This window comes from Triturus cristatus, chromosome 1_2 (genome assembly GCF_964204655.1).
Source record: "Triturus cristatus chromosome 1_2, aTriCri1.1, whole genome shotgun sequence".
In the NCBI taxonomy this organism is placed as follows: Eukaryota; Metazoa; Chordata; class Amphibia; order Caudata; family Salamandridae; genus Triturus; species Triturus cristatus.
This window is the reverse complement of record NC_140580.1, coordinates 769,518,942-769,544,995: the sequence shown is the minus strand read 5'-3', so window position 1 is coordinate 769,544,995 and position 26,054 is coordinate 769,518,942. Positions and strand designations below refer to the sequence as shown.

General features: G+C 45.3%; 1 protein-coding gene across 2 annotated transcripts in view; it reads left to right on the top strand.

Moving 5' to 3' along the window:
- WDFY4 (WDFY family member 4) overlaps positions 1-26,054 on the top strand; it is an 821,140-nt gene that overhangs the window by 267,721 nt on the left and 527,365 nt on the right. For both annotated transcript variants that reach the window (XM_085608765.1, XM_085608766.1), the window contains one exon: positions 25,452-25,666. In XM_085608765.1, coding sequence (XP_085464891.1) covers positions 25,452-25,666 — 215 coding nt within the window. The remainder of the gene's footprint in view (positions 1-25,451; positions 25,667-26,054) is intronic.

Below are 26,054 nucleotides of genomic sequence, written 5' to 3'. Positions count from 1 at the left end.
CCTAAATGAAGCAAAACCCCTGAAGCAAATATCCCCCCCATTGCCCAATGAAAGTAAACAGGAGTTTTAGAGATCTGGTGGTGACCATGTGCAAGCAGCAAGGGAACTACACAGAAATATAACATTTGCAAAACCTCCTGGTGAACATGATTTTCAGTGAACTGAAGGTAGCCTGAAACTTTTAGGTATGAGTGAGCAAGAGCTACAGAGCCCGAGTGTTAATGGGGAAATCTGGTGGCCAGAAAATAAGCTGAACCAAAGGCTCGCGAGAGTGAGCTGGAGCCTCAGAGATCTGAGGCTGAGCAGGATCCTCAGGGGACCAAAGAGTGTGAATGAGCTTAAGGGTCCAATTGCTAAGTAGGTAGTTTAGGGACCAGCAGATACTGAGTATGAGCCTCATGTCCTTCGGATTTGCAGAGCCAATAGGTCCATGAGGGGAGCAGAAGTCTACAGACTTGAGGATGAGGGTGAACCTCTGGGGCAATGTTGGATAGAAGTGACTGAGAATCCCTAAGGATGACTGGGAGTTTTAGGTCTGGATGGGATCCAGAGATCCAAGGGTGAGCAAGGGATCGGGGATCTAAGTCGAGGGCAATGCTTTCACGGGACCTGATAGAGCTTTACTGACCTGAAGGTATGTGTCAGAAGATGTGGGTGATCTCTAATAGAAAATCGGTGTCTCCAGTCTTGGATGATGCTATTGGCCTTTGAAACTTTAAAAAAACATAATTTACCACAAATTTCTCCCCAAAATAAGCCCCTAATGCTAACCACACAAAGATTGATGAAAGGTTGCGATCCGCATAAGTGGGACACTTTCTTGAGGTTCCTGGGCCAATTTCTCATCCCAATCCAACTCTGCACAGGGCATGCAGCTGCTGGTGAGAGGAAATCACGCTCTAGGGCAGAAATGTCAGTGTCCAATCAGTTCAGTGGGGTACTCGCTCTTCAGGGTGGACACGCAGTAGCTCACACGCTAGCATAGCTCAGAGTAACCTGCACATTTCTTTCCTTGCACTAAGGCCCAGTCACACTGGCTACCCCACGTTTCCTGTGTTGTTCTTTATTCTATCATCAGGGCCACTGGAATTATGCGATTTTGCTGCGATTTTTGCCTAAATATAGATTTTCCGTATTTGCCACATAATCCATCATCTGTCACATAATCCATAGATTTTATGGGGAAAAAAACATTTTGTTTCTGGGTCAAACGGTTACAATAAAAGTTACCTCGCAGTGGAAGGCCCTTTCTAAAACTTCACTGGTCACTTTGCTGTTGCTTATTGCTATATATGGGTGTTAAACTGCTACTAATTAGGTCCATACAGTGTTACCAAGTTTAAAAATGACATAATAATGAAGTAATACTATTACAAATGTCGCATTATGCTGCATATTTGCCTTTCCATGTCGCATAATTGACTCAACCCTGCTGCATAATTTGGCCCTCTTCTGCCACATAGTTCCAGTGGCCCTGTCTATAATGTTTTTTACATTGACTGGCTCAGCTTTCATTGGTGGAGTCACTCCCTCAGAATGTTACCTCTCCCCCTTTCCTCGGTTGAGTGACTTGCTCCACACTGACCGTGGTGCAGTGATCAGGGAAGAGGAGGCATTTCGAAGAGATGTGCGATGGCATTCTTGCTAGAGTGGAGGCGCCTCTTCGAAGTGTTCTGGAACAAGCTGGTGAGAAATGGAATTTTGTAAGAAATACCTTTTGGATGAAAATGAAAGATGCAAGAATATTTGTTTAAAAAAAAAAAAAACTTTCCTTGATGAACATAATGAAATCAGTTATGAAGGTCTGAGTGATCTTAATTCATTTCTGTATGGCGGTTGAGATATAGTTTTGGGGGGGCAATAGCATACTTGTGGTCATGGACGAAAGGCAAATAGTCCACTGTAGGCTTTAGTCAAATGTAGACAATCATGCCTGTTTTTTATGGGAAGAGCTATAGAGTGGTGATTGGTTGGAGTGATTGATTTGGTGCACGAAAACACCTATATAGCGAACAATTACTTTTTCAGATGCTAATTGTATATGTTGCTCTGCAATGTGCTTTTTTTCAAGTGTTGCCTCTATGACTCAAACCAGACCTCTGGTATCACTCTGAAACTTCTGGCATACCCACACGTGTGTCGGACACAATATATATTACATACTGAGCACTTTCTGAACTCTATGCCATCTGCACTAGATTATCCATTATGATGTTAAAAACATTATAATTGAATGTGTGTATCTGCTCTCTCTATTCATTTTTTGCGATACTACCACTCCCCACTGTGCTTAATTTGACTCGGGTGGGTAGATCTGTGTATCAAATTTGTACCTACAAGACCATTGTTCGTGATATTAGCATACAAAAGAGGTGCCATGTATCTTCTCTTTGACAAGAACTGGCAAGTTAAAACAGTGGGCTCGTTTTTTGAGAATATTCATTACCATCGTCCACTTTGAAATCCATAAATCATTAGATGTACCATTTCCCTTAGGAGATCAATTTTCCAGCCTAAAACTTCTTTATCATAATCTCAGGTATATTATACATTAATAGTGACTTGCCCCCAACCTCCCGCACTTTGTTCTTACAGCTGTGTCAGTAACATGCCCAATTAACTATATTTCCAGTGTAACAGGAAAATGTGAATCAATGTTGTTCTTTTAAGCTTAGCTTGTATATTTCACTCTATGGCATCAGCAAGTATGTTCAAATTGTTGGAGGCATATTTGAAGCACAAGAAGCAGTTTTTACTGTTTTTACCAGGCAAAATTCCAGTTCAGCTTTTTTAAGTCGAGCCTACCAGACAGCACATCCAGCCCACTTCTTACCATTGGTTGGCTTTATTGTCTCTCATTTGCTTTCTTCTTATTCATTGGCTATTGTCATCCCAGCTGTTTTGTCCCTCCCATGGAGGATGTAGAGGAAAGGGGAGGTCACTATTCCGATAGGTGTAGCTTGAATAACTGATTCTTAAGGTATTTTCTGAAATATAGCACAGGAGAGTGCCCCTTTTTGACATGGTCATTCCCATGTTTTGCCTGGTATCTGATGCAAGTTTGACAGAAGTGCACTGGGTTCCTGCTAACCAGATCCCCAGTGCCTAATGTCTTTCCCTAAAACTGTATAATCCCCCCCCCCCCCAGCTGGCAATACCCTTAGCATCCCTGTAAGTCCCTAGCAAATAGTAGTACCACTGATACCGAGGGCAGAGAGGCTAAAAAGGGTCCCAAATGGCTGCAGCATGCATTTTGCCTCCCTAAGGGACCCTTTAGCACCATCATGCAAACTGCCATTGCGGGCTGCATCCCATGCCACAGGGAAAAGTAAAGACACACCATGGCACCCCCCCCCCCGTGTACCATGCCTGCAAACACTGCATGCAGTATAGGTAAGTCACCCCTACAGCAGGGCTTGCAGGGGTGGTGTAGTGGGCAAAAGAACGATGGATTTAACCCAGATCTCTTGACTGGGGGAGAATGTTTGCATTGTCAGCATTCCGTCCATCATTTGTTTGTTGTAACGCTTTTCGCCCTAAGTGGGATGGGTATTCTCAGACGTGGAACCCGTGCTCACTATGCCACTGGAGTCAAGCTATCCTGGCTGATGATGGCTGATAGCCAGAAACCGGTCCTAGGATGCTTGATTCCGGTCCAGGGAAGACATGGCTTGGCAGTTCGGGCTGGACTGTTCCCATGAGGCACAGGGTCAAGACTGATTTGCATATGGCCATGTCTATACTGGGGGGGTGTAGTGGGCAAAAGAACGATGGATTTAACCCAGATCTCTTGACTGGGGGAGAATGTTTGCATTGTCAGCATTCCGTCCATCATTTGTTTGTTGTAACGCTTTTTGCCCTAAGTGGGATGGGTATTCCCAGACGTGGGACCCGTGCTCACTACGCCACTGGAGTCAAGCTATCCTGGCTGATGACGGCTGATAGCCAGAAACCGGTCCTAGGATGCTTGATTCCGGTCCAGGGAAGACATGGCTTGGCAGTTCGGGCTGGACTATTCCCATGAGGCACAGGGTCAAGACTGATTTGCATATGGCCATGTCTAAACTGGGGTGGTGTAGTGGGCAAAAGAACGATGGATTTAACCCAGATCTCTTGACTGGGGGAGAATGTTTGCATTGTCAGCATTCCGTCCATCATTTGTTTGTTGTAACGCTTTTCGCCCTAAGTGGGATGGGTATTCCCAGACGTGGGACCCGTCCTCACTACGCCACTGGAGTCAAGCTATCCTGGCTGATGACGGCTGATAGCCAGAAACCAGTCCTAGGATGCTTGATTCCGGTCCAGGGAAGACATGGCTTGGCAGTTCGGGCTGGACTGTTCCCATGAGGCACAGGGTCAAGACTGATTTGCATATGGCCATGTCTAAACTGGGGTGGTGTAGTGGGCAAAAGAACGATGGATTTAACCCAGATCTCTTGACTGGGGGAGAATGTCTGCATTGTCAGCATTCCGTCCATCATTTGTTTGTTGTAACGCTTTTCGCCCTAAGTGGGATGGGTATTCCCAGACGTGGGACCCGTGCTCACTACGCCACTGGAGTCAAGCTATCCTGGCTGATGACGGCTGATAGCCAGAAACCGGTCCTAGGATGCTTGATTCCGGTCCAGGGAAGACATGGCTTGGCAGTTCGGGCTGGACTGTTCCCATGAGGCACAGGGTCAAGACTGATTTGCATATGGCCATGTCTAAACTGGGGTGGTGTAGTGGGCAAAAGAACGATGGATTTAACCCAGATCTCTTGACTGGGGGAGAATGTTTGCATTGTCAGCATTCCGTCCATCATTTGTTTGTTGTAACGCTTGCAGCCCTGTACTACATCCTAAACCTCATTCCACTACTATGATCTAAAAAATCACTCTTTCTAGGCTCTTCCCTCCTCTATCCCGCCTTGGATCACCCCAAACCTCATTTTAATACTGTGATCTCCAAAACAACCCATCTAAGGGGCATATTATCAAGAACGGCATTAAAAATTATCGCTGGTTTAGCGGCAGTTTTCTGCCGCTAAACCGGCGATAATTTTAACGCTGTCCTTGATAATATGCCCCTAAATTCTCCCCTCACCTATCCCTCCTTTGAGTCACCCCAAAACTCATCATACTACTAAAACTACTAGAATCTCCCAATAAACACTTTCTAGACTCTTCCCTCTTCTATCCACCCATTATCCTTTTCAATCCAACTAAGATATTCACAAGCTCACCACTCAAATCAATTTGACTATACAAATCCACCATGAATCCTTTTTTAGTTCGAATTAGCGTGCTACTCACCGAAACCCGCTTCGATCCCTTGTGTGGGGTAGTAAACTCTATATAAATACAATTACAATACAATACAATTTAGTGACGAATAAATATGGGCACTGCATGAGCAGGTCGGGCTCTGGGAAGGAAGATGGCATTGCAGAGTGCGCTATGGCTGCTGCAAGACTTGAGAGGGTGCAGAGGCCTTTGCTCAGCGCGCCAGGGCCGCTGCACGCGCTCCGCTGATGGGAAGAGCACCTCACCTCCCGGGCCACAGTAAATGCACTTCCTGCAGGTGAGACCCCGCCAGACTTTCAGTGCTGTGCGCACTGAGATGGTAGACTTGTGGTTCTCTGCAGACATTAAACGTGTGAGATGTAAATAGAAAGAAATCTAAAAAGCCCTGAAAAGTGAAGGGGCAAAAGCCTGTTTTCCCACATATTGATTAAACGTCAGCTGCATCCGTCCGCGCCCCCACAACGCCCAGCCTTGTCTGCTCCTTTCCTGACCCAGACAGGCAGTGCTTCTTGTGCACGTTTGTAGCTTTTATTTCAGATTGTAAAATTCCTCTCGACCCTACCATTTGCAGGGCACTATGTGTGAGCAGTGCTGTTAGAACAAGTTTATTGGGGTGTGGGAGACTTGAGTTGCAAGTGGTATTTTCGTGGGCTCCTTCCTTACCAGTCACCTGTAAGTCAGGGCCCTAGTCTCTTTTTAAGAATTGTTCTTCTGGTATATTAGTTTTCGAGTGTGATTCCTGTGTCTCATTTTACCTGTGTTCAGAATCTTCTACCACGTCCTGGAGTGAGCCCTGACTGCTGGTTGTCACTAACCTTGGTGAGTCAAGTGTACAAACTTTATTGTCCAATTGAAACCAGTTAGTATCTCAGGGCCTGGCACACCAATGGCCAGTAACAATATCCACCAGAGGTACTGCCCAGTAGCCACCTGTCTCTATTCCCTTATATGTAGACATTAATTGCGCTTAGAGCTAGACTCCGTTCAGGTGTGAGTGTAAAAATAGCATGTCAGTGCCATTAACACGACGGGCAATTGATTGGGAAAGACAACTTTCGTCACCGTAGCACTAGATTTGCTCCAGTTAAGTATGTTTTTACTGTGGAACTATGAATTTTTACATATATCACGGCTTCTCCACTTATGATAGAAAAAACACAAAAAGCTGGATAGGGCACCCAACTGAGTCTCGTTACCGTGGAGAGGACTGTTCCTTGGCCTTGCAATGAGGGGCAATCCCATCCAGTTGAGTTCTACGGTGCAGAATGAGAATTATGGAACAAAAAGGCATATTTTATTTTATTTCAGGCTTTGCATGTGACCAAACTGTGTGCTCTTGGGCAATCGTTTTTTGAACATGCTCCTTCACTCATGTTTTTACCAAGATGGGGAGTACTTAGAATTAGCTGAAAAACAGCTGTAACCCAACATTAGACATTATCAGAGTAGGACATTGCTTAATACAGGGGATGTGTAAGCAGTTTGCTTTATTTTTTTGTTGCAGTTTTGTATAGTTGAACTCAACCCGAAGATATTGGAATGCTTTACATGAGCACCAGTTACATTGCACATTCATTTTTGGTAGGCGCAGGGAGATTAAGTGATTTGTCCAGAATCACAGGATGTTGAGCCGACGTTGAAACTCGAACCTGGTTCCCCAGCTCCAAAGTCGGCAGCCTTGTCTTCAGGGTGAAAGCCAGCCAAACCTTTTCAGTTCATGTGTGTGTTATGGTGTGTTAGGTGCGCTGTTCTTATTGCACCACTCATTGAATGGTTGGCTCAACAACGTAAGATTTGGTCTCAAAAAGCATGCATTGCCATAGGGGTCTTTAGCATTAAGGGAAGTACTTGTTGTGTGGACATGCTCCTTGTGCAAGGGCAGAATGCCATCGCTCACAGTGAAATTAGCCAATGGTTAGATTGGATTTGACCAATTGCTCCATACTGTAGCAAGAAGAGGAGGAAAAAATGTGAATGACACAACAACAGGCCAATGGATGAGGAGAGTAAGGGTAAATATATTTTAGATAATATAACTTTTGCAAAATCAAAAGATCTTGGCCAATGCCAGGACCTAAAAAATAGGATGGCTGGCTAAAGTAGGAGAGGCCCGTCCTTGTGTCTATAGTGGAGGTGTGGGAGTAGGATTACAGAACAGGCCCAATAAAACAAAGTCTCTGTCGAGTACGCAAGAGGTACCTTACAGAAAAATGAGTAAGTAATAGGAGGTGTGTAATGTAGATCCCTGTAGTGCATGAGGCCCCACCCATCAGGTGAGGCCCCCCCATGTATCTTGGTGAGCCGACCAGTCAATGTGTAATATTAGGGGTCCTACGTTCTCACCAAAATGTTGCTGTGAAACCCCATCGTGTTACGTTACGACATTACTCAGATGTAGAAATAATACAACAGCAGAGGAGGGCCAAGCAGTGCACACAGTGAATGGAAGAGTAATCTCTGATAGGAGTCAAGGTGAATCAAACTAAGATAACAGAGCAATACAAACATTGTGGACATACATAGAACGAGAAAACATTTAACCGGCCAAATAACAGACAACAAGTTAACAATTTCTGGAAAGACGACTTGTTTCTTGAAGATAACTGGCCATTGGAATCTTAGCTATGATCAGATTAGGGAAGACACCAGGGTACACGTAGTGTTTATACTATGGGACATAAGTCTTGAGGAACCCCCAATACATGTTCTGCAAATAACAGGTGTCTAAAGCGTCAGATGTTTAATTATAAACTGAAGTCTAAAAAAAACAATGAAAAAAACTTTACAAAGTCCATGAAGCACACAAAGGGCAAATAACGCTTTAAAAAAATATTTGGGAAAAAGTCTCACAAAGGTAGATCTTTATGGATAAAAGCTCTGCAAAAACATTTTTAGCCTGACTCCTCTCTAAAAAATATTTTTGCATTTGTGGGAATGTTTTCATATGAGGCAAAGTTTGCAAAGTGGATAAACATTGTAAACTTCACAAAACATTAAGGGCCCCATGCATCAACAGTAAAACTGGTCGCAAACGGGCAGATTCACAGAATTTGCCTCTTTGCGACCAGTATTTTTGCATTTGGGAAGCATCATGCAAATGCAAAAATCGCAATTAAAGTAATTGCAAAAATAGCGATTACTTAATTGCGATTGCATTTAGGGAATCGCAAATTGTGATTCCCTAAATGCAATGTTTGGCGAAATAGCAAATAGCAATTTTGCAAATAGGGGTCGCAAATTACCATCAATTTGAACTTGATGGTAATTTGCAAAAACTTTGAAGAATGCACTAAATTGCATTTTTCAAAGTTCCTGGGTTACACACACATGCCCTGTGTGCGCAACATGTGTTCACATTACAATTCCAGGGGTGCAACAGGGTGTCGTTTTGGCACCCTTGCACCCTTGAAATTGCATGCGCAATTTGCGAGTACCTATTGGGTACTCTCAAATTACGCATGCAATTTCCATTCATTCCAATGGGCCTGTAGGGCCATAGGAATGAATGGGAAGCCATTCCTTAATTGTGATTTTCAATTTGCGAGTCGCAATTAGGGAATGTTTAGGAATCACTATTTTTTTAGCGATTCATACATGCATAGGCTTTTGCGATTCCATAACTGCGATTCTTGAATAATCGCAATTAAGGAATCGCAAAAGCCTACCTTGATGCATGTGCCCCTAAGTTTGTAAACTTTACATGTCATGCACCCTTATTCGACTGTCCATGCTCTGTTAGGAAACCCTAACTTAGGCATGTTTTTGATATTCAGTCCACCTTCGTGAGTTCATTGACTCTTACACGTTGTAGCAACTTTACTACTTGCGGCTGTTCACCATTTCTGAGTGTAACGTTACTAAAAAGTGTAGACCATGGGTACTCACAAACTTTCTCTCGGGGGCCAAATTTACAGTGTGGTTTGTGGCCGAGGGCCGCACCGGTGGGGGCGGGGTTAGAGGGGGAGGGGCGGGGCTAAAGCAAAAAAAATTGTGACCATGAGGTTGAACACAGGTCCCTGCAGCAGACGCCTTCATCCACTGAGCCACCCGACCCGGCATACACACAGCACTCTCTCTCTCTCTCTCTCTCTCTCTCTCTCTCTCTCTCTCCTCCTCCCCTCCATCCCCTCTCCCTCTCCCTCTCCTCTCCCTCCCCCTACCCCCTCCCTCCCCTCTCTCTCTCCCTCCCTGTCCCTCCCCCTCCCTCTCTCCCCCTCTCTCCCCCTCCCTCCCCCTCCCTCTCCCTCCCTCTCTCTCTCCCCCTGTCTCTCTCTCCCCCTGTCTCTCTCTCCCCCTGTCTCTCTCTCCCCATCTCTCTCTCCCCGTCTCTCTCCCTGTCTCCCTCCCTCCGTCGCCCTCCCTCTCTCTCCCTCCTCCCCCTGTCTCCCTCCTCCCTCTCTGTCTCCCTCCTCCCTCTCTGTCTCCCTCCTAGTCTCTCTCCCTCCCTCCTAGTGTCTCTACCTCCCTCTGTCTCCCTCCCTCTCCCTCTGTCTCCCTCCCTGTCACCCTCCCTGTCTTCCTCTGTCTCTCTCCCTCTGTCTCTCTCCCTCCGTCTCCCTCCCTCTGTCTCTCTCCCTCCATCTCCCTCCGTCTCCCTCCATCTCCCTCCCTCCGTCTCCCTCCCTCTGTCTCCCTCCGTCTCTCTCTCTCTCTCCCTGTCTCTCTCTCTCCCTGTCTCTCTCTCTCCCTGTCTCTCTCCCTCCCTCTGTCTCCCTCCCTCTCCCTCTGTCTCCTTCCCTGTCTCCCTCTGTCTCCCTCCCTCCCTCTGTCACCCTCTGTCTCCCTCCCTGTCTCCCTCCCTGTCTCCCTCCCCCTCTCCCTCTGTCTCCCTCCCTTCCTCTGTCACCATCTGTCTCCCTCCCTCCCTCTGTCACCCTCCGTCTCCCTAGCTGTCTCCCTCCATCTCCCTCTGTCTCTCTCCCTCTCCCTCTGTCTCTCTCCCTCTCCCTCCGTCTCCCTCCCTCTCCCTCTGTCTCTCTCCCTCCCCCTCCGTCTCCCTCCATCTCCCTCCCTCCGTCTCCCTCCCTCTGTCTCCCTCCATCCGTCTCTCTCTCTGTCTCCCTCCCTCTCTCTCCCTGTCTCTCTCTCTCCCCGTCTCTCTCCCTCCCTCTGTCTTCCTCCCTCTCCCTCTGTCTCCTTCCCTGTCTCCCTCCCTCCCTCTGTCACCCTCTCCTCTCCCTCCCTGTCTCCCTCCCTCTCCCTCTGTCTTTCTCTCTCCGTCTACCTCCCTCTCCCTCTGTCTCTCTCTCTCCGTCTCCCTCCCTCTCCCTCTGTCTCTCTCTTTCCGTCTCCCTCCCTCTGTCTCCCTCCGACTCCCTCCCTCCCTCTGTCTCCCTCCCTCCGTCTCTCTCTCTCTGTCTCTCTCTCTCTGTCTCCCTCCCTCTATCTCTTCCTGTCTCTCTCCCTCCCTCTGTCTCCCTCTGTCTCCCTCCCTCCATCTCCGCCTCCCTGTCTCTGTCTCTCTCTGTCTTCCTTCCTCTCCCTCCCTCCCTCTCCCTCCCTCTGTCTCCCCCAGACTGCGCCTCTCTGTCTCCCTCTCTCTGTCACCATCTGTCAACCTCTGTCTCCTTCCCTCTCCCTCTGTCTTCCTCTCCCTCCCTCCATCACCCTCTGTCATCTCACCCCCTGTGTGTGTGTTAGCCCTCAGCCCGGGCTGAGACAGCTTCCCAGCGCGCACACACAGCCGCACCCGAGTACTTCACAGGTCTTTAAAAGACCATTTACATGTTAATAAAGCTTTGTTGTATTTCACCTCTTAGGCCCCTGCATCTCCACTTTGACAATCACTGGAATCCCCCGGCCCCACAGAGCAGAGTCTGGGCTGCTGCACCCGGCAGTGTTTGCAAATTCTTTTTTTTTTTTACAACACAGGTAGGATGTCTGCAAGGTCCACGGGCCGCCAAGGAAGGCTTGCCGGGCCGCTGGCAGCCCGCGGGCCGTACTATGAGTAGCCGTGGTGTAGACCTACATGTCTCCACCTCCAGTTTAAGTGGGTGGACTGGAGACGTGTAAGTCTACACTTTGACCATACAGTTGCACTGGTAGTAAATTTACCATTAGGTTCTGCTCACATGGCTGAGATCTCTGCAACCAGGGTGGAGAACCTCCTATGGTAAAGTATAGGGACATTTAGAAAAGTTTACTAAAGCCTAAAAAATACTAAAAATATTTTTATGTTTAATAGTAATTTAAATAAATGCCATTTATTTTACATGAAGAGCAATGTAATTAAAATGCTATAGCACTATTAAATGAATTTTCAATTAAATATTTAATGAATTTGTATGTATTACTTAAAAAATATTTTGTAAATATGTATTAGAAGATCCCACCTAAAGTAAAATATTTATATTTATGTATTATGTATTAAAATTACTAATTGCTAAGTGTGCATAATTCATATAAATTCATGTAATTACTTTGAAGAAAAGTGAAGTTATTTTTTATTAAAATATTAAATCAAATTATATTTCTTGTTTATTATATTTAAATGATTTAACTTTAATATGAATGATATATTTAAAATAAAAGTAAAAATAGATTTATTGTAACATAATTCCCCATGAGGATTTATTTTAAGTCTCTATCCCAGTATTTCCTATGGGAGTGTGTTGGCCATGTGTACCAGTGGTTGGCCATGTGTGGTGTTGGACCTCCTCCAGGTCTGAGCTGGAGTGCATTTACTACTGTTTTGAGTCTTTCTGGCTGCAGTAACTATAGAAGTACAGTTTGTGAACAGCAATGGTCTTATTCTTTTGTGTGCGGTGCATGTCCCCCCTCAAAACCCTCCCCAGCCCCCGTTTCTCCCAAAATCCCTCCTATTACACTGTAAGTATTCCCCTTTTTCTAGCAACTTCCCTCTGTTCCTCTCACCTTTGCTACTAAAATGTAGGAGTGTGTAGCGATCCGTGCAGTCAGGGCAAAAATCTCTGCACAGAAAAGATTGCAGTAGGTTTGCGAATAGCATTTTTTAGTTTGTGAGCAGTACTATTGAGGTACTACTAAGCACACTACAAAACGCAATTTGTGAATATGTCCGTGCATGTTTAAGCTCTACTGCCAACTGTATCCTAGGGCAATGTGCTGCTGTACACTTACTCTCTCCTGTGATCATCACCTATGTTAGCTTCTGCAGCATGCACTCTCTTGCTCCCCTCTCTGCAGTCAGTAAACTAACCTTTTCCAATAACAAGATCAATGAAAGCTTGTTTTGAGTAACCTTTAATTCCACGGTCGCCCAGCTTCATGGTGGTCTGTTCATAATAGATGTTAAGAGTTATTTACCTACTTGGATGAGCGTAACTTGTTCATCTGAGCAGTATAATTATTAGACGATGCAAAGGGTGTTTGAGAGGGATCTCTAGCCAGGTTTCTTTGACCACTAGCCATGTGGTTTGTTAAAAACAAGCCCATCCCTGTTCAGTTTGTGGCACTCTTATGGTGGGTTAAGTGTTCTGTTGTTATGGTTCAACTCATTGAAGGGCTGGATCAAAAAAGATTTGAAACTTGAGGTTAAATTCGCTAATAAACCTGCTGCCTGGTTCCTTTGCTTCAAATTTAATGCAGCTCTATGGGACACTTTTTAGTTTGCAAGGGTTTCCCTCATTTACTTATGCTTTCAGGGTCTGGGCAGACTCTTTCAGTATCTGGCAGATCGTGGGAATTATTTCAAATCATCTAGGCACCTGCCATACCCAAACTTTGGTTCATCTCCTCCCTTAAATGGGGGAGAAGCAATGGCTGAGTGCTGGAGAAGACTCCATCTGCTCTGCATTTCATAGTAGTAGCCTGCTTTTTTATGCATCGGTTCTCTTCAATTGCATAGTTTTTGTGCCCTGAAACTTCTAAAGAGGTAAATTAGCTAATGGTCCACATAGAGTGCTTCTGTCTACATGGAAGCACTCGTTTTCAATCAATCAGTGTTTTGTAAAGTGCGCTACTCACCCGTTAGGGTCTCAAGGTGCTGGAGGGGTGCAGCTCTCTTGGGGTCATTCGAAGAGCCAGGCCTTGAGGTCTTTCCTGAATTGGTCCAGTGTCGGGCATCGCCGGAGGTGGAGCTCATTCCTTGTCTTGGCTGCAAATTAGGAGAAGGCCCTTCCACCCGCTCAGTTCCTATAGAAGCATGGGATGGTGGCTAGAGAGAGGTCGGCTGATCGTAGGTTTCTCTTGGGTGCGTGGAAGGAGAGGCGGTAGATGAGGTATTGAGGTCCGATGTTGCGGAGGGCCTTTTATGGGAACATGAGCAGCTTGAAAGTTATCCTTCTGTCAACGGGGAGCCAGTGGAGGTCGCGGAGGTGTTGGGCGATGTGGTTTTGCCTTGGGACATCGAGGATTAGTCTGGCTGCTGCATTCTGGGCAGTCTGGAGTTTGTGGAGGAGTTTCTTGTTGATTCTGGCATATAGGGCGTTGCCATAGTCCAATCTGCTTGTAATGAGGGCGTGAGTGACCATTTTCCTGGAGTCAGCAGGTAGCCATGTGAATGTTTTACTTAGTAAGGGGAGGGTGTTGAAGCATGCAGAGGAGACGGCGTTGATCTGGTGATTTATTGTGAGCGATGAGTCCAGCATGATGCCGAGGTTGCGTGCATGGTCTGGCGGGGTGGGTGGGTTTCCGAGGTTGGGAGGCCACCAGGTGTTGTACCATGCTGAGGGGGTGGAGCCGCGGATGAGGACTTCTGTTTTCTCTGAGTTGAGTTTCAGGCAGATGTTCTTCATCCAGGTTGGCTTCCTCTCTTGCTTCTGGAAACAATCCTAAGGGGCCGATTCCGATCTGGGTCGGCAAGCACTCCGACCGAGTCGGATTCGGAGTGTTTTCCGACCGAGCCGGACCCCTACAGTCCGACCGAGCGAGTACGAAGCGCACGTATGCTGTCGGACTCGGTTTGGTCGGACTCCCATAGAAGTCAATGGGAGCCAGTTGTACGACGCGTACATGCGCTCCCATTGACTGAATGGGTACGTCTCGAACAAGTGCGCACCCTACAGCAGGTACGTGTCGGTGCCATCCGCACTGTACATGCCTGTGTTGGGGAGACCCATAGGTCTCCCCCTGTGTGCGAGTCGTACGGCTGCGGGTGTCAGGGGGTCTGACGTGGACCCCCAAAGTCCGACTCCGGGAGCTTTCGCGAGCCGGACACTCCGGCTCACACAGGCTGTCCGACGAGTGCATCGTACTGGCTCGGTCTTGAATCGCATCCATTGCACGCCATGGTTAGCTTACGACCGAGACATACGGAGAGGTTCGGACCCGGAAACGACTCGGTCGGTGAATTTCATGTAGCTCGCATTGTACTGGCTCAATCGTAGAGCTGTACGAGTCGGCCGGAAAACACGCGTACGGCCCGTAGTTTTTCTGGCCGGATCGCGTTCGGAGCCCTTCCGACCCGGATCGGAATCGGCCCCCTAAGTGTTTTTTCCTCTGTACATCATCAGCCCTCTTGGGCCGTGTATTCCTAACAGACTTCTCTCTCCAGCTGCTTGATCCAGAAAGGTCAGCTAATCCTTCAAAAACAGATTAATTGAATACTTGCAAAAGAAAACTGCAAACTTTTGAGCAGGCCTGGTGCCCACTGGCTTTCTTTATCATTCCAAGTCACACTTTCTAATATACTTTTCTATTAAATATACCAAAACAATTATAGTCTTAATCCCCTGCTGGCATGTGAAAATTCAGAAACACTTTGAGAGACAGAGGGCAGAGTGGACTGAATCGGAAACAAATGCCCTTATACTGGCCTTTGATGGAAAAAGTGCAGGCTTTGTATTACTGAGATCCAAATTGAAACAGGCTCAGCAAATGTTGAGCCAGAAAACAAGAAAATACATTAGATAGACATAGATAGAGAAAACAGACTCCGAGTCGGCCTTGTATTTGGTAAAGGAAAAAGTAAATAGGTCCGGGGTACACTTAATCAGCCTTGTCATACCCAGTCACAATGATTCCTATGAGTATTTATTTAAAGTAAATTGTTTGAATGAATTAATAATGAATTTTGCAATAGATATCTATATTGATTTAATGCAGGAAGACTGATTGAAAGTGTAAAGAGAACGAATGAATAAAACATAGATTGATGTAAAGTAATTTATATATTAAACATAAATTCCAGATGATATGAAATTGGTGCAAGAGAGAAGTGGAAACTGAGTCAAAACAAAATTCAGTGATGTGTCAAACATATAACTGTATTACACGCTGTATATAGTTCTTTGACAAAATATTTCAATCTAGTGCATTATTTGTTCATTTTGTCCTCCTGCAGAAGCACTTTTGTGCACTGCAATGCCCCAGCTTCTCACTTGCACCCACTTCCTGTAAACTTGAGTTCCTCCGTTAAGGTAACCCTCTGGATCTCGCTGAAGACCCTGCACTTCTACCATACCCATATCACTGTCTACAGGCCGAGGGTGTCTGTGCTCTGTATTAACACAATTTTAATTATTTCATATTGAAAATGGATGAGCGGCTGCCAGATATCGCATAACCTGATCTCAAAGCTCTGTGCCATGGCGGTCTGGCCATGCTACCTTCAACTCACTGAGATGTTTATTCAGCTCCTCAGCACCACCCAGAAGTTCTGAACTCCTTCAAGCCATTTGCCAACATTTTGTTGGCAAATGGCTTGAGTAACTTGAGTCCTTTTATCGCAGCCCCATGAGCATGCTGTCTGGAGCCGCTCTCGACCATGTCATTGTGGACTCCCTCCAGCGTCCCTAGTCCTCAGCCTCAAGACTGTAGCCTGGACTCCGGAACAGACTTGTTCTTTGAGCCCTCCTTTCGTCCTTTTTTCGAATTCCTAATTCCTTAGTCTTGTGAGTCTAATCTAGAAACGGTCTGAGTCCCAGATCCTGGATCCCTGAGCCTGGGTGCTAATATGCTTAGCCCCTGTGCATGAGGTTATTTCAGGTCCTATGGCCAGCTCTGTGTCTGACCTTGAGTTTCTCTTACCTCTGTCCGTGTGTCTCTGAATTCCTTTCTAGCACACCCAGTCCTGCGCTTTCCTTGCCCACCGTCTGCAGGTCCTGAATTCTCCTGAAAGTGGAAGTTTGATAGACAACAAAACCTTAAACTCTCAAGTTAGCAACAATGACTCGAGTCAGTATCCTCTTTCCCTTAAGGTCTATAGAGCGGGTCGCGGTGGATGAATCTCTGAGTGGCTAGATCCATGGCCGGCTTTAGACATGGGCGAGCTGGGTCCAGGTATACTTACTTCAGATGGGTGAGTACATGGAGTTTACCTACCGGATGTCTTTTAATCTCTTAATCACTATTCCAGAACGCTGGCACCTGTTCATTGTCTTTGGGCCCCTTCATAAATCTCTTGTTCTCTTCCTTTATTAGCTTATTTTCCCTCTGTTTCCCTACAACCCTCCCCGCCTTCTTTCTCCTCCAACACCCCCTCACCTCCAATTTGGTGCAGGTGATCTGGAAGGGTGCAAATCTGCTTTTGCCAGGGGTGTTTTATAAGCAAAGGCTGATCCTGGCTGTTGGAACGTCGGGCCTTATTTTTGTATGCCTTGCAAAATAAATAAAATGTGTTTAAATAAAATAAAACTTAAAAAGGACAGTCCTGGGTAGATTTTTCTGTTGGCAGTTTTATATAGCGCAAACTTGACCCAAAGGTATTGGAGCGCTTTACATGAGCACCAGTTACGTTACACAAGGACATGTTCATTTTTGGTTGGCACGGGGAGATTAAGTGATTTGCCCAGAATCTCAGGATATTGAGGCGACGCCGAGACTCAAACCTGGATCCCCAGCTCCTAAGTCGCCAGCTCTTGTTGAGGTCAGTACCGCAAACCTAGTTGCCTTGCTGCTGTCCATCAGGTCGGTTTCTATTGTCTCGTGTCAGGTCCAATCCTTCCTAAAGGGGATAGTGGTATCTCTTCATAATGTGAGAAGCAAGGCTCTAGCCATACCCCAGCTCTCCGTACTCCCCCACACCCCTCCTCATCCCCGTCCCCTGAATTCCTGCCCATCACCCTTGCCCACCCCTGATGGTCCCATGCCCTCTCAGACGCTGCCTTTTATATATGAAAATCAATTCATCTTCATGCGAAACAGGCAGCTTTCCTGCCACAGTTAGATTTTCGCTAAAAACACATTTTACTGGAATTCGTATCGCTCAAAAAAGCTAATTTCATCCTAAAGAAGCCCGTGCGGTTATTGGCCTGCCAGGATTGTAATTGACAGGATCAATTGTGCTCCATTATAGGCCCCAGAGTGGGACTTGGCCTTTCACTTCGCGTTAATCTGCACATTTTTGGAAAATTTGACGTGAACCCGTGGAATCAGCCTGCAGGTTCCAGGCGATGAGCTGGGGGCGGGCTGCATAGCTCACTTCCGGTAGACGAGGATTCAGGCCCCACTGCCAGCGCGGCCATAACATCGGTGGTCAGTAACAGCTTCGTGTTTTCATGCTAAAGTGTCACCTATTCTAACGCATCTTCACCCAAAAAAATGGCTCCATGGCCAGCAATGCTAGTATGTGTGAATTACAAAGACCTTTCAAGCTCACTGGCCGGGAGCGTCGCATGAACCGGTGTTTGTTTGCGTCTTGACCGTTTGGAAATGTGGCAAGAAATAAATCCTATTACACGTTTCAAACAACCCTTAGTGTCTGCACCATGTGTAATTAAAAGCTGTTCGGTTAAACCAGAGCTTAATATTTGAAATAAAATAAAAATAAGTACAGTGGCGTAGAGTTTTTCTTAGGAGCTCACCATGGGTGTTCTCGAATGCCAGAGTAGCCAAATACCAACTCCACCTTAGTCTTGATTCCACCCCACTCCTCTTTCTTCCTCCACCATACGCTTTTTGTCTGTCTCATTCTTTCAGGTTCTTTTTCCTCCCTGCTTTCTCCTTGTGTCACTGTGTTCGTGTTTTGCTTTTGCCTTCTCTTTCTCTTCTCTGCCTTTCATTCTCCTCAGCCTGCTCAAAGTCTGATAATGAAAAATAAGTCCAGGTCTCCAAAAATGAATTTCGGTGCCCACCACTTGCCACCATGGGCACGAATTAATCACTTGATGAAATAACATAAGAAATGGATGATTTATCAAGAAGTAAATAAAAGCAAGTGAGTGCTATGTTACTCTTCGTTGCACAGGGAAAGCAGGTTGGCTGCAGTAGTTAATAGCCCAAGAATTAGGCTGTGGTGAAATTTCATTAACGGCAGCATAAATCAGGTAATTTCACGTTACTCTTGTTATGCAAAATTGCCGCCATTAGGCCACTTCGCTTAAATTTACTGCGAACGCTCCATTCTCTGTAAAATTCAACCCCAAATGCAAAGGAACACGAACTACTATTCTTTGCGGTGCTTTTGTTTGGTGCATGCTTGTGAAAAAAATAAAAGTAAGTACTCATTCTATGCTCAAAATAAGGCAAAAGAGACAGATTTGCATTTTGCTTAATCATGCATTTCACATACATTTGTAAATATGTCGCGTAATTACGCGAAGTTCGCCCACCCTCTACCAAGAGCTTCACAATTGAAATGTCAAGTTTTGAGCAGCAGATGTTTAACAACATTTGTTGCTCACCATTGTTCACTTGGTGTCCACCTGTTTGGATCAAGGGCTAGTTAGATTAGCGTTAAGCATTTTCTATTGTGCTTGCAGTGCCAGTTCAATAACAGTTTTAATGTTACTGCTCTTTTCTTTTTATATATTTTATCAATCAAAATGTCATTACAAACATAATGTTAATAGCATTACATCTCAAATCTGACCCTTTGGGCTGTTGGCCTATGACGGTATGACAACTCGGCAGCATAGTATGTGGCTTAAAAATGAAGTGAAGCTTTTTTCTTAAACTACGCCTTGCTCTGCAGTCTTAGGCCTTGCTACCTACCATCTGTGTGATCTTGTGTACAGTTCTTGATGAACACCAGTGGGTTCTGCCTGTTCCAAGCATTAATACAAACTTGCAAATTGAACAACCATATGTAGCAATCTGTACAGCCATCTGGCCCATTCCATTGAATACAGAACAGTCATAGAGCTTGCCCCCTCCCACCCATTGCCCACACCCAGGCAGGACTAACAAGAGCCATTCCATTTTACTAATAAGCCTTGGAAAAGCCAAATGTCTTACCTTTGGGACCTAATGGCTTTGCAATTCCTTTTGGTGATGCTGTACAGTGTCAGAAAAAACACTTTTTCTCTGATTCTGTGCAGCATCGGCAAAGGGAAAAAAAATGGTGAGATCACACACTTCATTTCTTAGGCAGTCGCATGCGAGATAACATATGTGTGTGCATGCATCAGCATACATGCACGCACCTACGAAATGACACGGCATTAATTTTTCGAAATTGGAATAAAGCACTTTTTTTGTAAGATAGAAAGGTCGGTACCAAATTGTTGCTGCACCCTCAAAACAAAACAAAAGAAATTATTAAATTTAAGAGGAACCCGAATGTAGAAGAGCCGGTTTGACAGGATGCAACAGGATGTGGGCAGTGGATTACAAAAAAATTAAGTTGGTTGGGTTGAGAAGAGAGAAAGCAACACCCCAGAGAGATGGCAGCACGAGCTGGGCAGGTGGAAGCATAGAGTGGAGAGAGCTGGAAACTCATCCACTCTCATGGAGTGCTAAACCAAAAAGAAAAAAGCAGTTCTCTAAACGTGAGATGTGGAAGAATACAAGCCTGCCAATCATAAGGTAGTAAAGTGTCTCCATGGCAGGGGCAAATGCAGGATGGAGAAGAGGGGACAAGGAAAGCCATTGAATAAAAAGCAAGAGAATTAGAGTAACAGACCCAACCAATAGCAAGCAATGGGAGGACTGTCAACCCACTGTAAATTCTTGGTAATCCCACATGTACCAAACTATGCTCGGATGCAAAATCGAAGCAGTAAAGATAATCTCGTTCTCCATTTCAATTTCCATTTTATTAGTAAGATACAGACGTACCATGAGATCCACTTTTTAAAAATGCCAAATACATAATCAATTTATGTTTTAAAAAGCACTTCAAAAAGCTAAAAATATTAAAACTCATTCGTTCACAGGAATAAATAACAATTGCAATGCATCTTTTGACAAACGAACCCCGTAGTTCAAAACCAAAGGGTTCAATAAACAGCATTGATTAGCATGCACTGCAGGGCAGGCTAAAAGAACATGCTCGACGGTTTGTCGAGAGTCCCCACAGAGATCACATAGTCTATCCTCTGGAGGAATCCCGCCCCAACACCCTGAAACAGATTTTAATGGCAAAATATTCATACTTAACACTAAAAAGAACCGTCGAACACCATGTTCCAAGTTCCACTTTGAGTAGGGTTAGGATAGTGCCTTCAAGCAAGTGTGAGCTATAATCTCCATCTTCCTTTTTCCTTTACACATCATTATATCAAGGTTCATTGAGATAGTCCTAATACTTGATTTGATTTGACTTGTTACTTGTAAAGCGCTCGAATGCCGTGGCGTCTTGGCGCTGATTGAGGTACATTGGATAGAGTGCTCTGAACAAAACTATTAGATCGCGTAAAACAACCAGGTTTTCAGCGCTTTCCTAAACATCTGTAGGTTAGGTTGGAGTCATAATGTTATATTATGTTTTGTTAAAAGCATTTATTAAGCGCGTGTACACCAACGGTTTCATAGCGTTCAGGTGAAGGCCAAGGCAGTGACAGAGAGATCGCTTAGTCATTGTATGCTTGGATGAACAACCAGGTATTTAGCTGTTTCCTAAACTGGGCTAAAGAGGTCAGAGACCTTATCTCGACCGGGAGGGAATTCCAAAATAGTGGGCCCAAAACTGAGAACCTTAGTCCGCAGTACTTCTTCCGTTTGGACGATGGAATTTCCAGCAAGTTTAGATGGGAGGATCTAAGGTCTCAAGAAGGAATGTAGTGATGAAGTCTAGCTGAAATGAAAGCCGGACTGTTGCCATGTAGTGCTTTAAAAATAGTGCAGCCCATCTTAAACGCACAGCGCTTGATCACTGGAAGCCAGTGAAGGCTTTTCATAAGTGGACTAACATGGTGCCACTTATCTGATGAAAAATCAGCCTAGCCGTGTGGTTCTGAACCAATTGGAGGCGCCTCAGTTGGTATGCAGGGATGCGAACATACAATGAGTTGGCATAATCCAGGCAGGAGATTACCAAAGCAAGAGTGACCAGAATCATAGCTTCCCTTCTCAGGAATCTACTGATCTTCTTTATTCTCCGCAGCTGAAAGAAACCGGCAGAGACGACAGCTGATCTGGACCTTCATGGACAAATCATTACTAATGATAATCCCCAAGCTTTTGGAGGAGGCAGCTGGCGCAGGGGGATTGCCCAATTTTGGGGGCCATGAATTGGAGTGCTATGGATTTGCTGACCCACCCGTAAGAATCAGCTCAGTTTTCTCCGGGTTCAACTTCAATTGGTTGTTGTTCATCCTGTCCCTCATAAAAACCATAATGGCTTGAACATTAGACGCTGATGATGTGGATGAATTAATATCAAACACCAATTGAAGATTGTCTGCATAGTTAAAAATTCCAACATTTCCTTCTCTCAGAGAGCGAATTAGAGGAAGAAGGTAGAGGTTAAAAAGGAGCAGGGAGACAAAGGAGCCCTGAGGGACCCCACAGGTAATTTCCCTTTTGTTGGATGAAAAATTGGCGAGGCGCACCGCTTGGGACCGATTACTAAGAAAGGAGGAGAGCCACTTTAATGCCAGACCCTGAATTCCGGCATTGCTGACACGGTCGATCAAGATGTCATGATCGACCATGTCAAATGCTGTACGTAAGGTGTACGGCATCTGATTTCATAGTTTAGCCGCACAAAATGACAGGGTACGGCCCCCCCACCTTACCGTGTGGGTTTTCGGAATGCAAATGAGACCCATCGTTGTGGATCTAAGTGTTCTAGTGGGAGAATACCTAGAAAACAGCTTTTGTATCTCCCCAGAAATTTCTCCATAAAGGGCCTTATGCACCAAACAAAGGGATTTGAATTCCGTTTGTTGCTGGACTGGGAGCCAATGCATAGTCCTGATGGCAGCCGAGGTGGAGAAACTGTGCTTCAAATGGATCTTAAGAGCATAATGGGACATTGGCATTAGATCAGCTCTACTCAGTCTAAAGTGTAAAAGTGCCTTATTGAAGTTCTTATGCAAAGTGGATTCTCTTCTGCTTTGAGCTAAACCCTCTAAGCAGAGTAGGCCTCTAAAGGATTGCCCTTTACTGAGCAAGAGCCTGTGATCCCAAAGAAAGACTGTGGCCAGCCCCCAAATATAAGTACTTGAGAGATCCAATTAAAGTCGTATACCTTCAATGGGGGCAAGTGCATTTAAATCGCAGATTTTACGAAATATTTTTCTCTCTTTTTTATAGAGAAATTTCCAATATTTCTATTAATAACTTCAATAGCATAAAGTAGGGTTGGAGGAATTTTTGAAGTATACACTGAAATTTAGATGATTGAAACCCCTGCGACCTAAGGCCCTATAAAGTATCCCGAGTGCTTTAGCATATGCCATCGCTTTACCAGAGAAATGCAAAATGTTTTCCTTTACAGAAAGATTAACAGAAAACATTTTGCCCAGATATGGGTATGTGCCAACACTTTCCAGCTCTTCTCTTCCTCAATGCCATTTAGTTTTCCTCAACTTACTTTATCCCTTAGCTGAGCTTTAAAAATCCTTACTTCACTCTTGGTCAAGGTGGCACTGTGGTAATGTTAGAGATGCCCACAAAAATTATGAATGCAATACACATTAAAAATTACTATTACTTGCCACCCAAGCCATTTTTGTAGCTTTGGGGGCCTGAAATAGTCCTATTTGTCACACTTGTATGAGTGTGATGGTTAGTAGTTGTGTCAATATCATTGGCAGCATAGTAGGGGCAATGTGTGGTGCAGCTGCAGTTACCTCTAGACAAGAGCCCTGGCACTTATGTTTTTACAAATTAAGCCCTGCTCTGAATTCCTAAAGTATAAGCGCTCCTCACCTGCTGGGTGTCACTTTCTGCCTGTGGCCGGATCCAACCACAAAGAGTAAACACCGACTCCGGCCTCGGGCAGACACCCAAGAAAACAAAAGAGGAGCGGGCAGCATATCGGAACATCTTCTGACAATCCAAAGCTGAATGCCCCCTTTTCCACTTTGGGACCCGGTGCTTTGCACCCCCTGCACCACGGTAGCTACACCCCTGTTTATCACTGGTGTCACATGGTGGTCGGACCACTGCCTTTACATATCATCATACTCTTCCCTTCAACTATTTACTGTTAATTACCTCCATGCTTGCATAGTGGGAGGCCAGTGTGTAGATTGTTCTTTGTACTGGTAGCCTCCCTGCGTAATGTCTTACAGGGTACACTCGTCTCACTTTATAAGTGTATGGAGTTCACAAATGCGTGTGGGTATTTCCTCCAGAGTTATGTATGGGTTCCCAGCATCTGCGGCTCCTCTGCAATGGCGGAGGAGCGTCGCCCTGCTGCCTTGCTCTGAGCCAGGAAATCAAAAATAAAACAATGTTGTAGCATAGTTTTATTTTTCATTTTCCGGCTCTGAGCTAGCTTGTGCAGGGAGAGGCGGGGCATGGAAGGAGGAGTGCTATGTGCACTCCCTAAGTGTGCGTATGTGTTTGGGTAGCCATCTCAGGCCGGCCAAACGCACATGCTCACTTAGGTTTCTCCAGCCCGGCTGCATTGAACGGCCTGGCTGGAAAGATCCCACAGACTGCCTGTTCTGAGCGCAGCATCTGTTCAGCCTGATCAGGCCAATCCCTGTTCTGCATCTCATAGTATGAGAGCAGCACAGGGATTGGATGGGAGTCTGTCCCAGGGGCTGCTGGGATCAGGAAGAGTACATGAGGCGCGATGTGGGAGGCGGCCAGCAGTCAGCAGCTTCAGATAAATTATTTTTTTATATATATATATTATTACTAACACCCCCTGCGAGCGATCCCCAGCCCGCATTCCCTCCACCCGCCCACCACCCTTTATTTGTGGCGGCTGCCACTGGTTCTCAGTTGCTCCTAGTAGGTTAATAGAACTTCCTGAGATCACGTCGGTGGACTGTTTGTTGCTCAGCACTTTTAAGATCCACAAGTAGTGCTGTGGGTCAAGTGCTTGATGCAGAGATGTATCAGTTGTAGTTCAATGGTGTGAATCCTCTCTGGGATGACTTAACCTTTCATCCATCTCAGGTAAGAAAATTGAGTACCATTATATTTGGTAATGTAAAGTGCAAAGAGGCAATGGCTTAACCGTGCTAGCAAAATTAACAAATAACAAGTTATTTCAGATAATACTATCCTAATAATTTTCTTCCGTTTCCTCCTTCCTTTTATACTCCATGATCCCATTTTCACTCTGCATGCTTCTTTTTTAGGTCCTCCTGTTGAATTTCCTCTTTTTTGTCAACCACATAATTCTTCTCTGGCTTTTCCCCTTTCCTCATGCTCTTTCTCTACTATCTTCTCCCCCTTTTCCTTTATTGTACACTTCCCATCACTTCGCACCTCTCATCTTTTTCTTCCTCCACTTTTTACTGCAACTACCCCAGTTCTTCCCCATCTGTTTCCTCACCCCATTTTGCTTTGATATCTTATTCATTTTTTCTCCTCCTTGCTCTTCACCTCTTCCACCTCGTTCCACCGTTCTCCTCCTCTTTGTAGGGCAAGGTTATGGGGCGGAATTCTGATGTGTGCAGTAACTACTGTTACCGCACACATCGGATTTTCCAGTTTCCAGTTTCATGCAAATCAGCATACTGTCCACAATTTTCGCAGGTAAATTTCAGCAAGAAAAGCTGCCGAAATGTAATGGTGGGAAATATGAAGTCGATTTCAATGCACATTAAATTTGATACGAAAGAGAAAATAAATTCACTGGAGAATAGTAAGAATAGGAGGTATTTGACACACCCTGTATATACCTCAGCCTATGGTATTGAAATTTACCAGTTGCAGTATATTTCACACCCAATTCTCTGACACTCATAATTGGACCTTTAGACTCTCATTTCTTCAGTCTCCCCTTTTGTACCCCTTCCTCTTCTCTGTTTATTCTTTAATGTTGATGTCTCAGCTGGAAGCACAGACATCTCATACATAGGAGACTGTACATACATTGTCTGCCTGGTCCATGGCCAAGGCTATGGCTCACCTGCGCCCATGTTTCCCATTAATCAAAGCATGCTGCTCACTCAACAGCTCTCAATGGAGATCCAGTGTGCGGTGGTGGACCACATCCAGTCCTTGGTGAGGTCAGAAAAGAATCGCCAGTTGATGTGTGAAGGCGGGCTCCTTCACAGCCTGGTGACCTTTTGCCAGGCAGCCATGAGTGACAGCCAGGACCTGCTGCACCTACCGCTGGTGAGGGTATTCGAGAAGCTCTCATGCCAGGCTGTGGAGCCAGAAGTCTTAAGGTAGGTGCTGCATCCCAAGTGTGTGCCATGTTGTCTACGCTGCTACAATCTTTCCAAAATCTGGATCATACAGAATTTTTTTTAGAAAGATTATAGAAATTTGTGATAGTAACCTCTGAGAGATTTTACACTCACAATAATAGAGCAATCCAATTTCCAATAATGTACTGCACATGGACACTTATACCTTTGCACAGTTCAATGCAGCCTAAACCTTTTTAAGGTAAACACTAGCCTTGCAGGAGCGTAATTTTCAATGGTTCAGCAGTGCACAGCACCAGGGCCCAGAGTCCTCAAGGCCCCATTGAGTCCTGATTCTTGTTGTATTTCACTATCCAAATAAAAGTCAGTGCATTTTTTAGGGTCGAGCCTGCGAAAGCATGCGCTA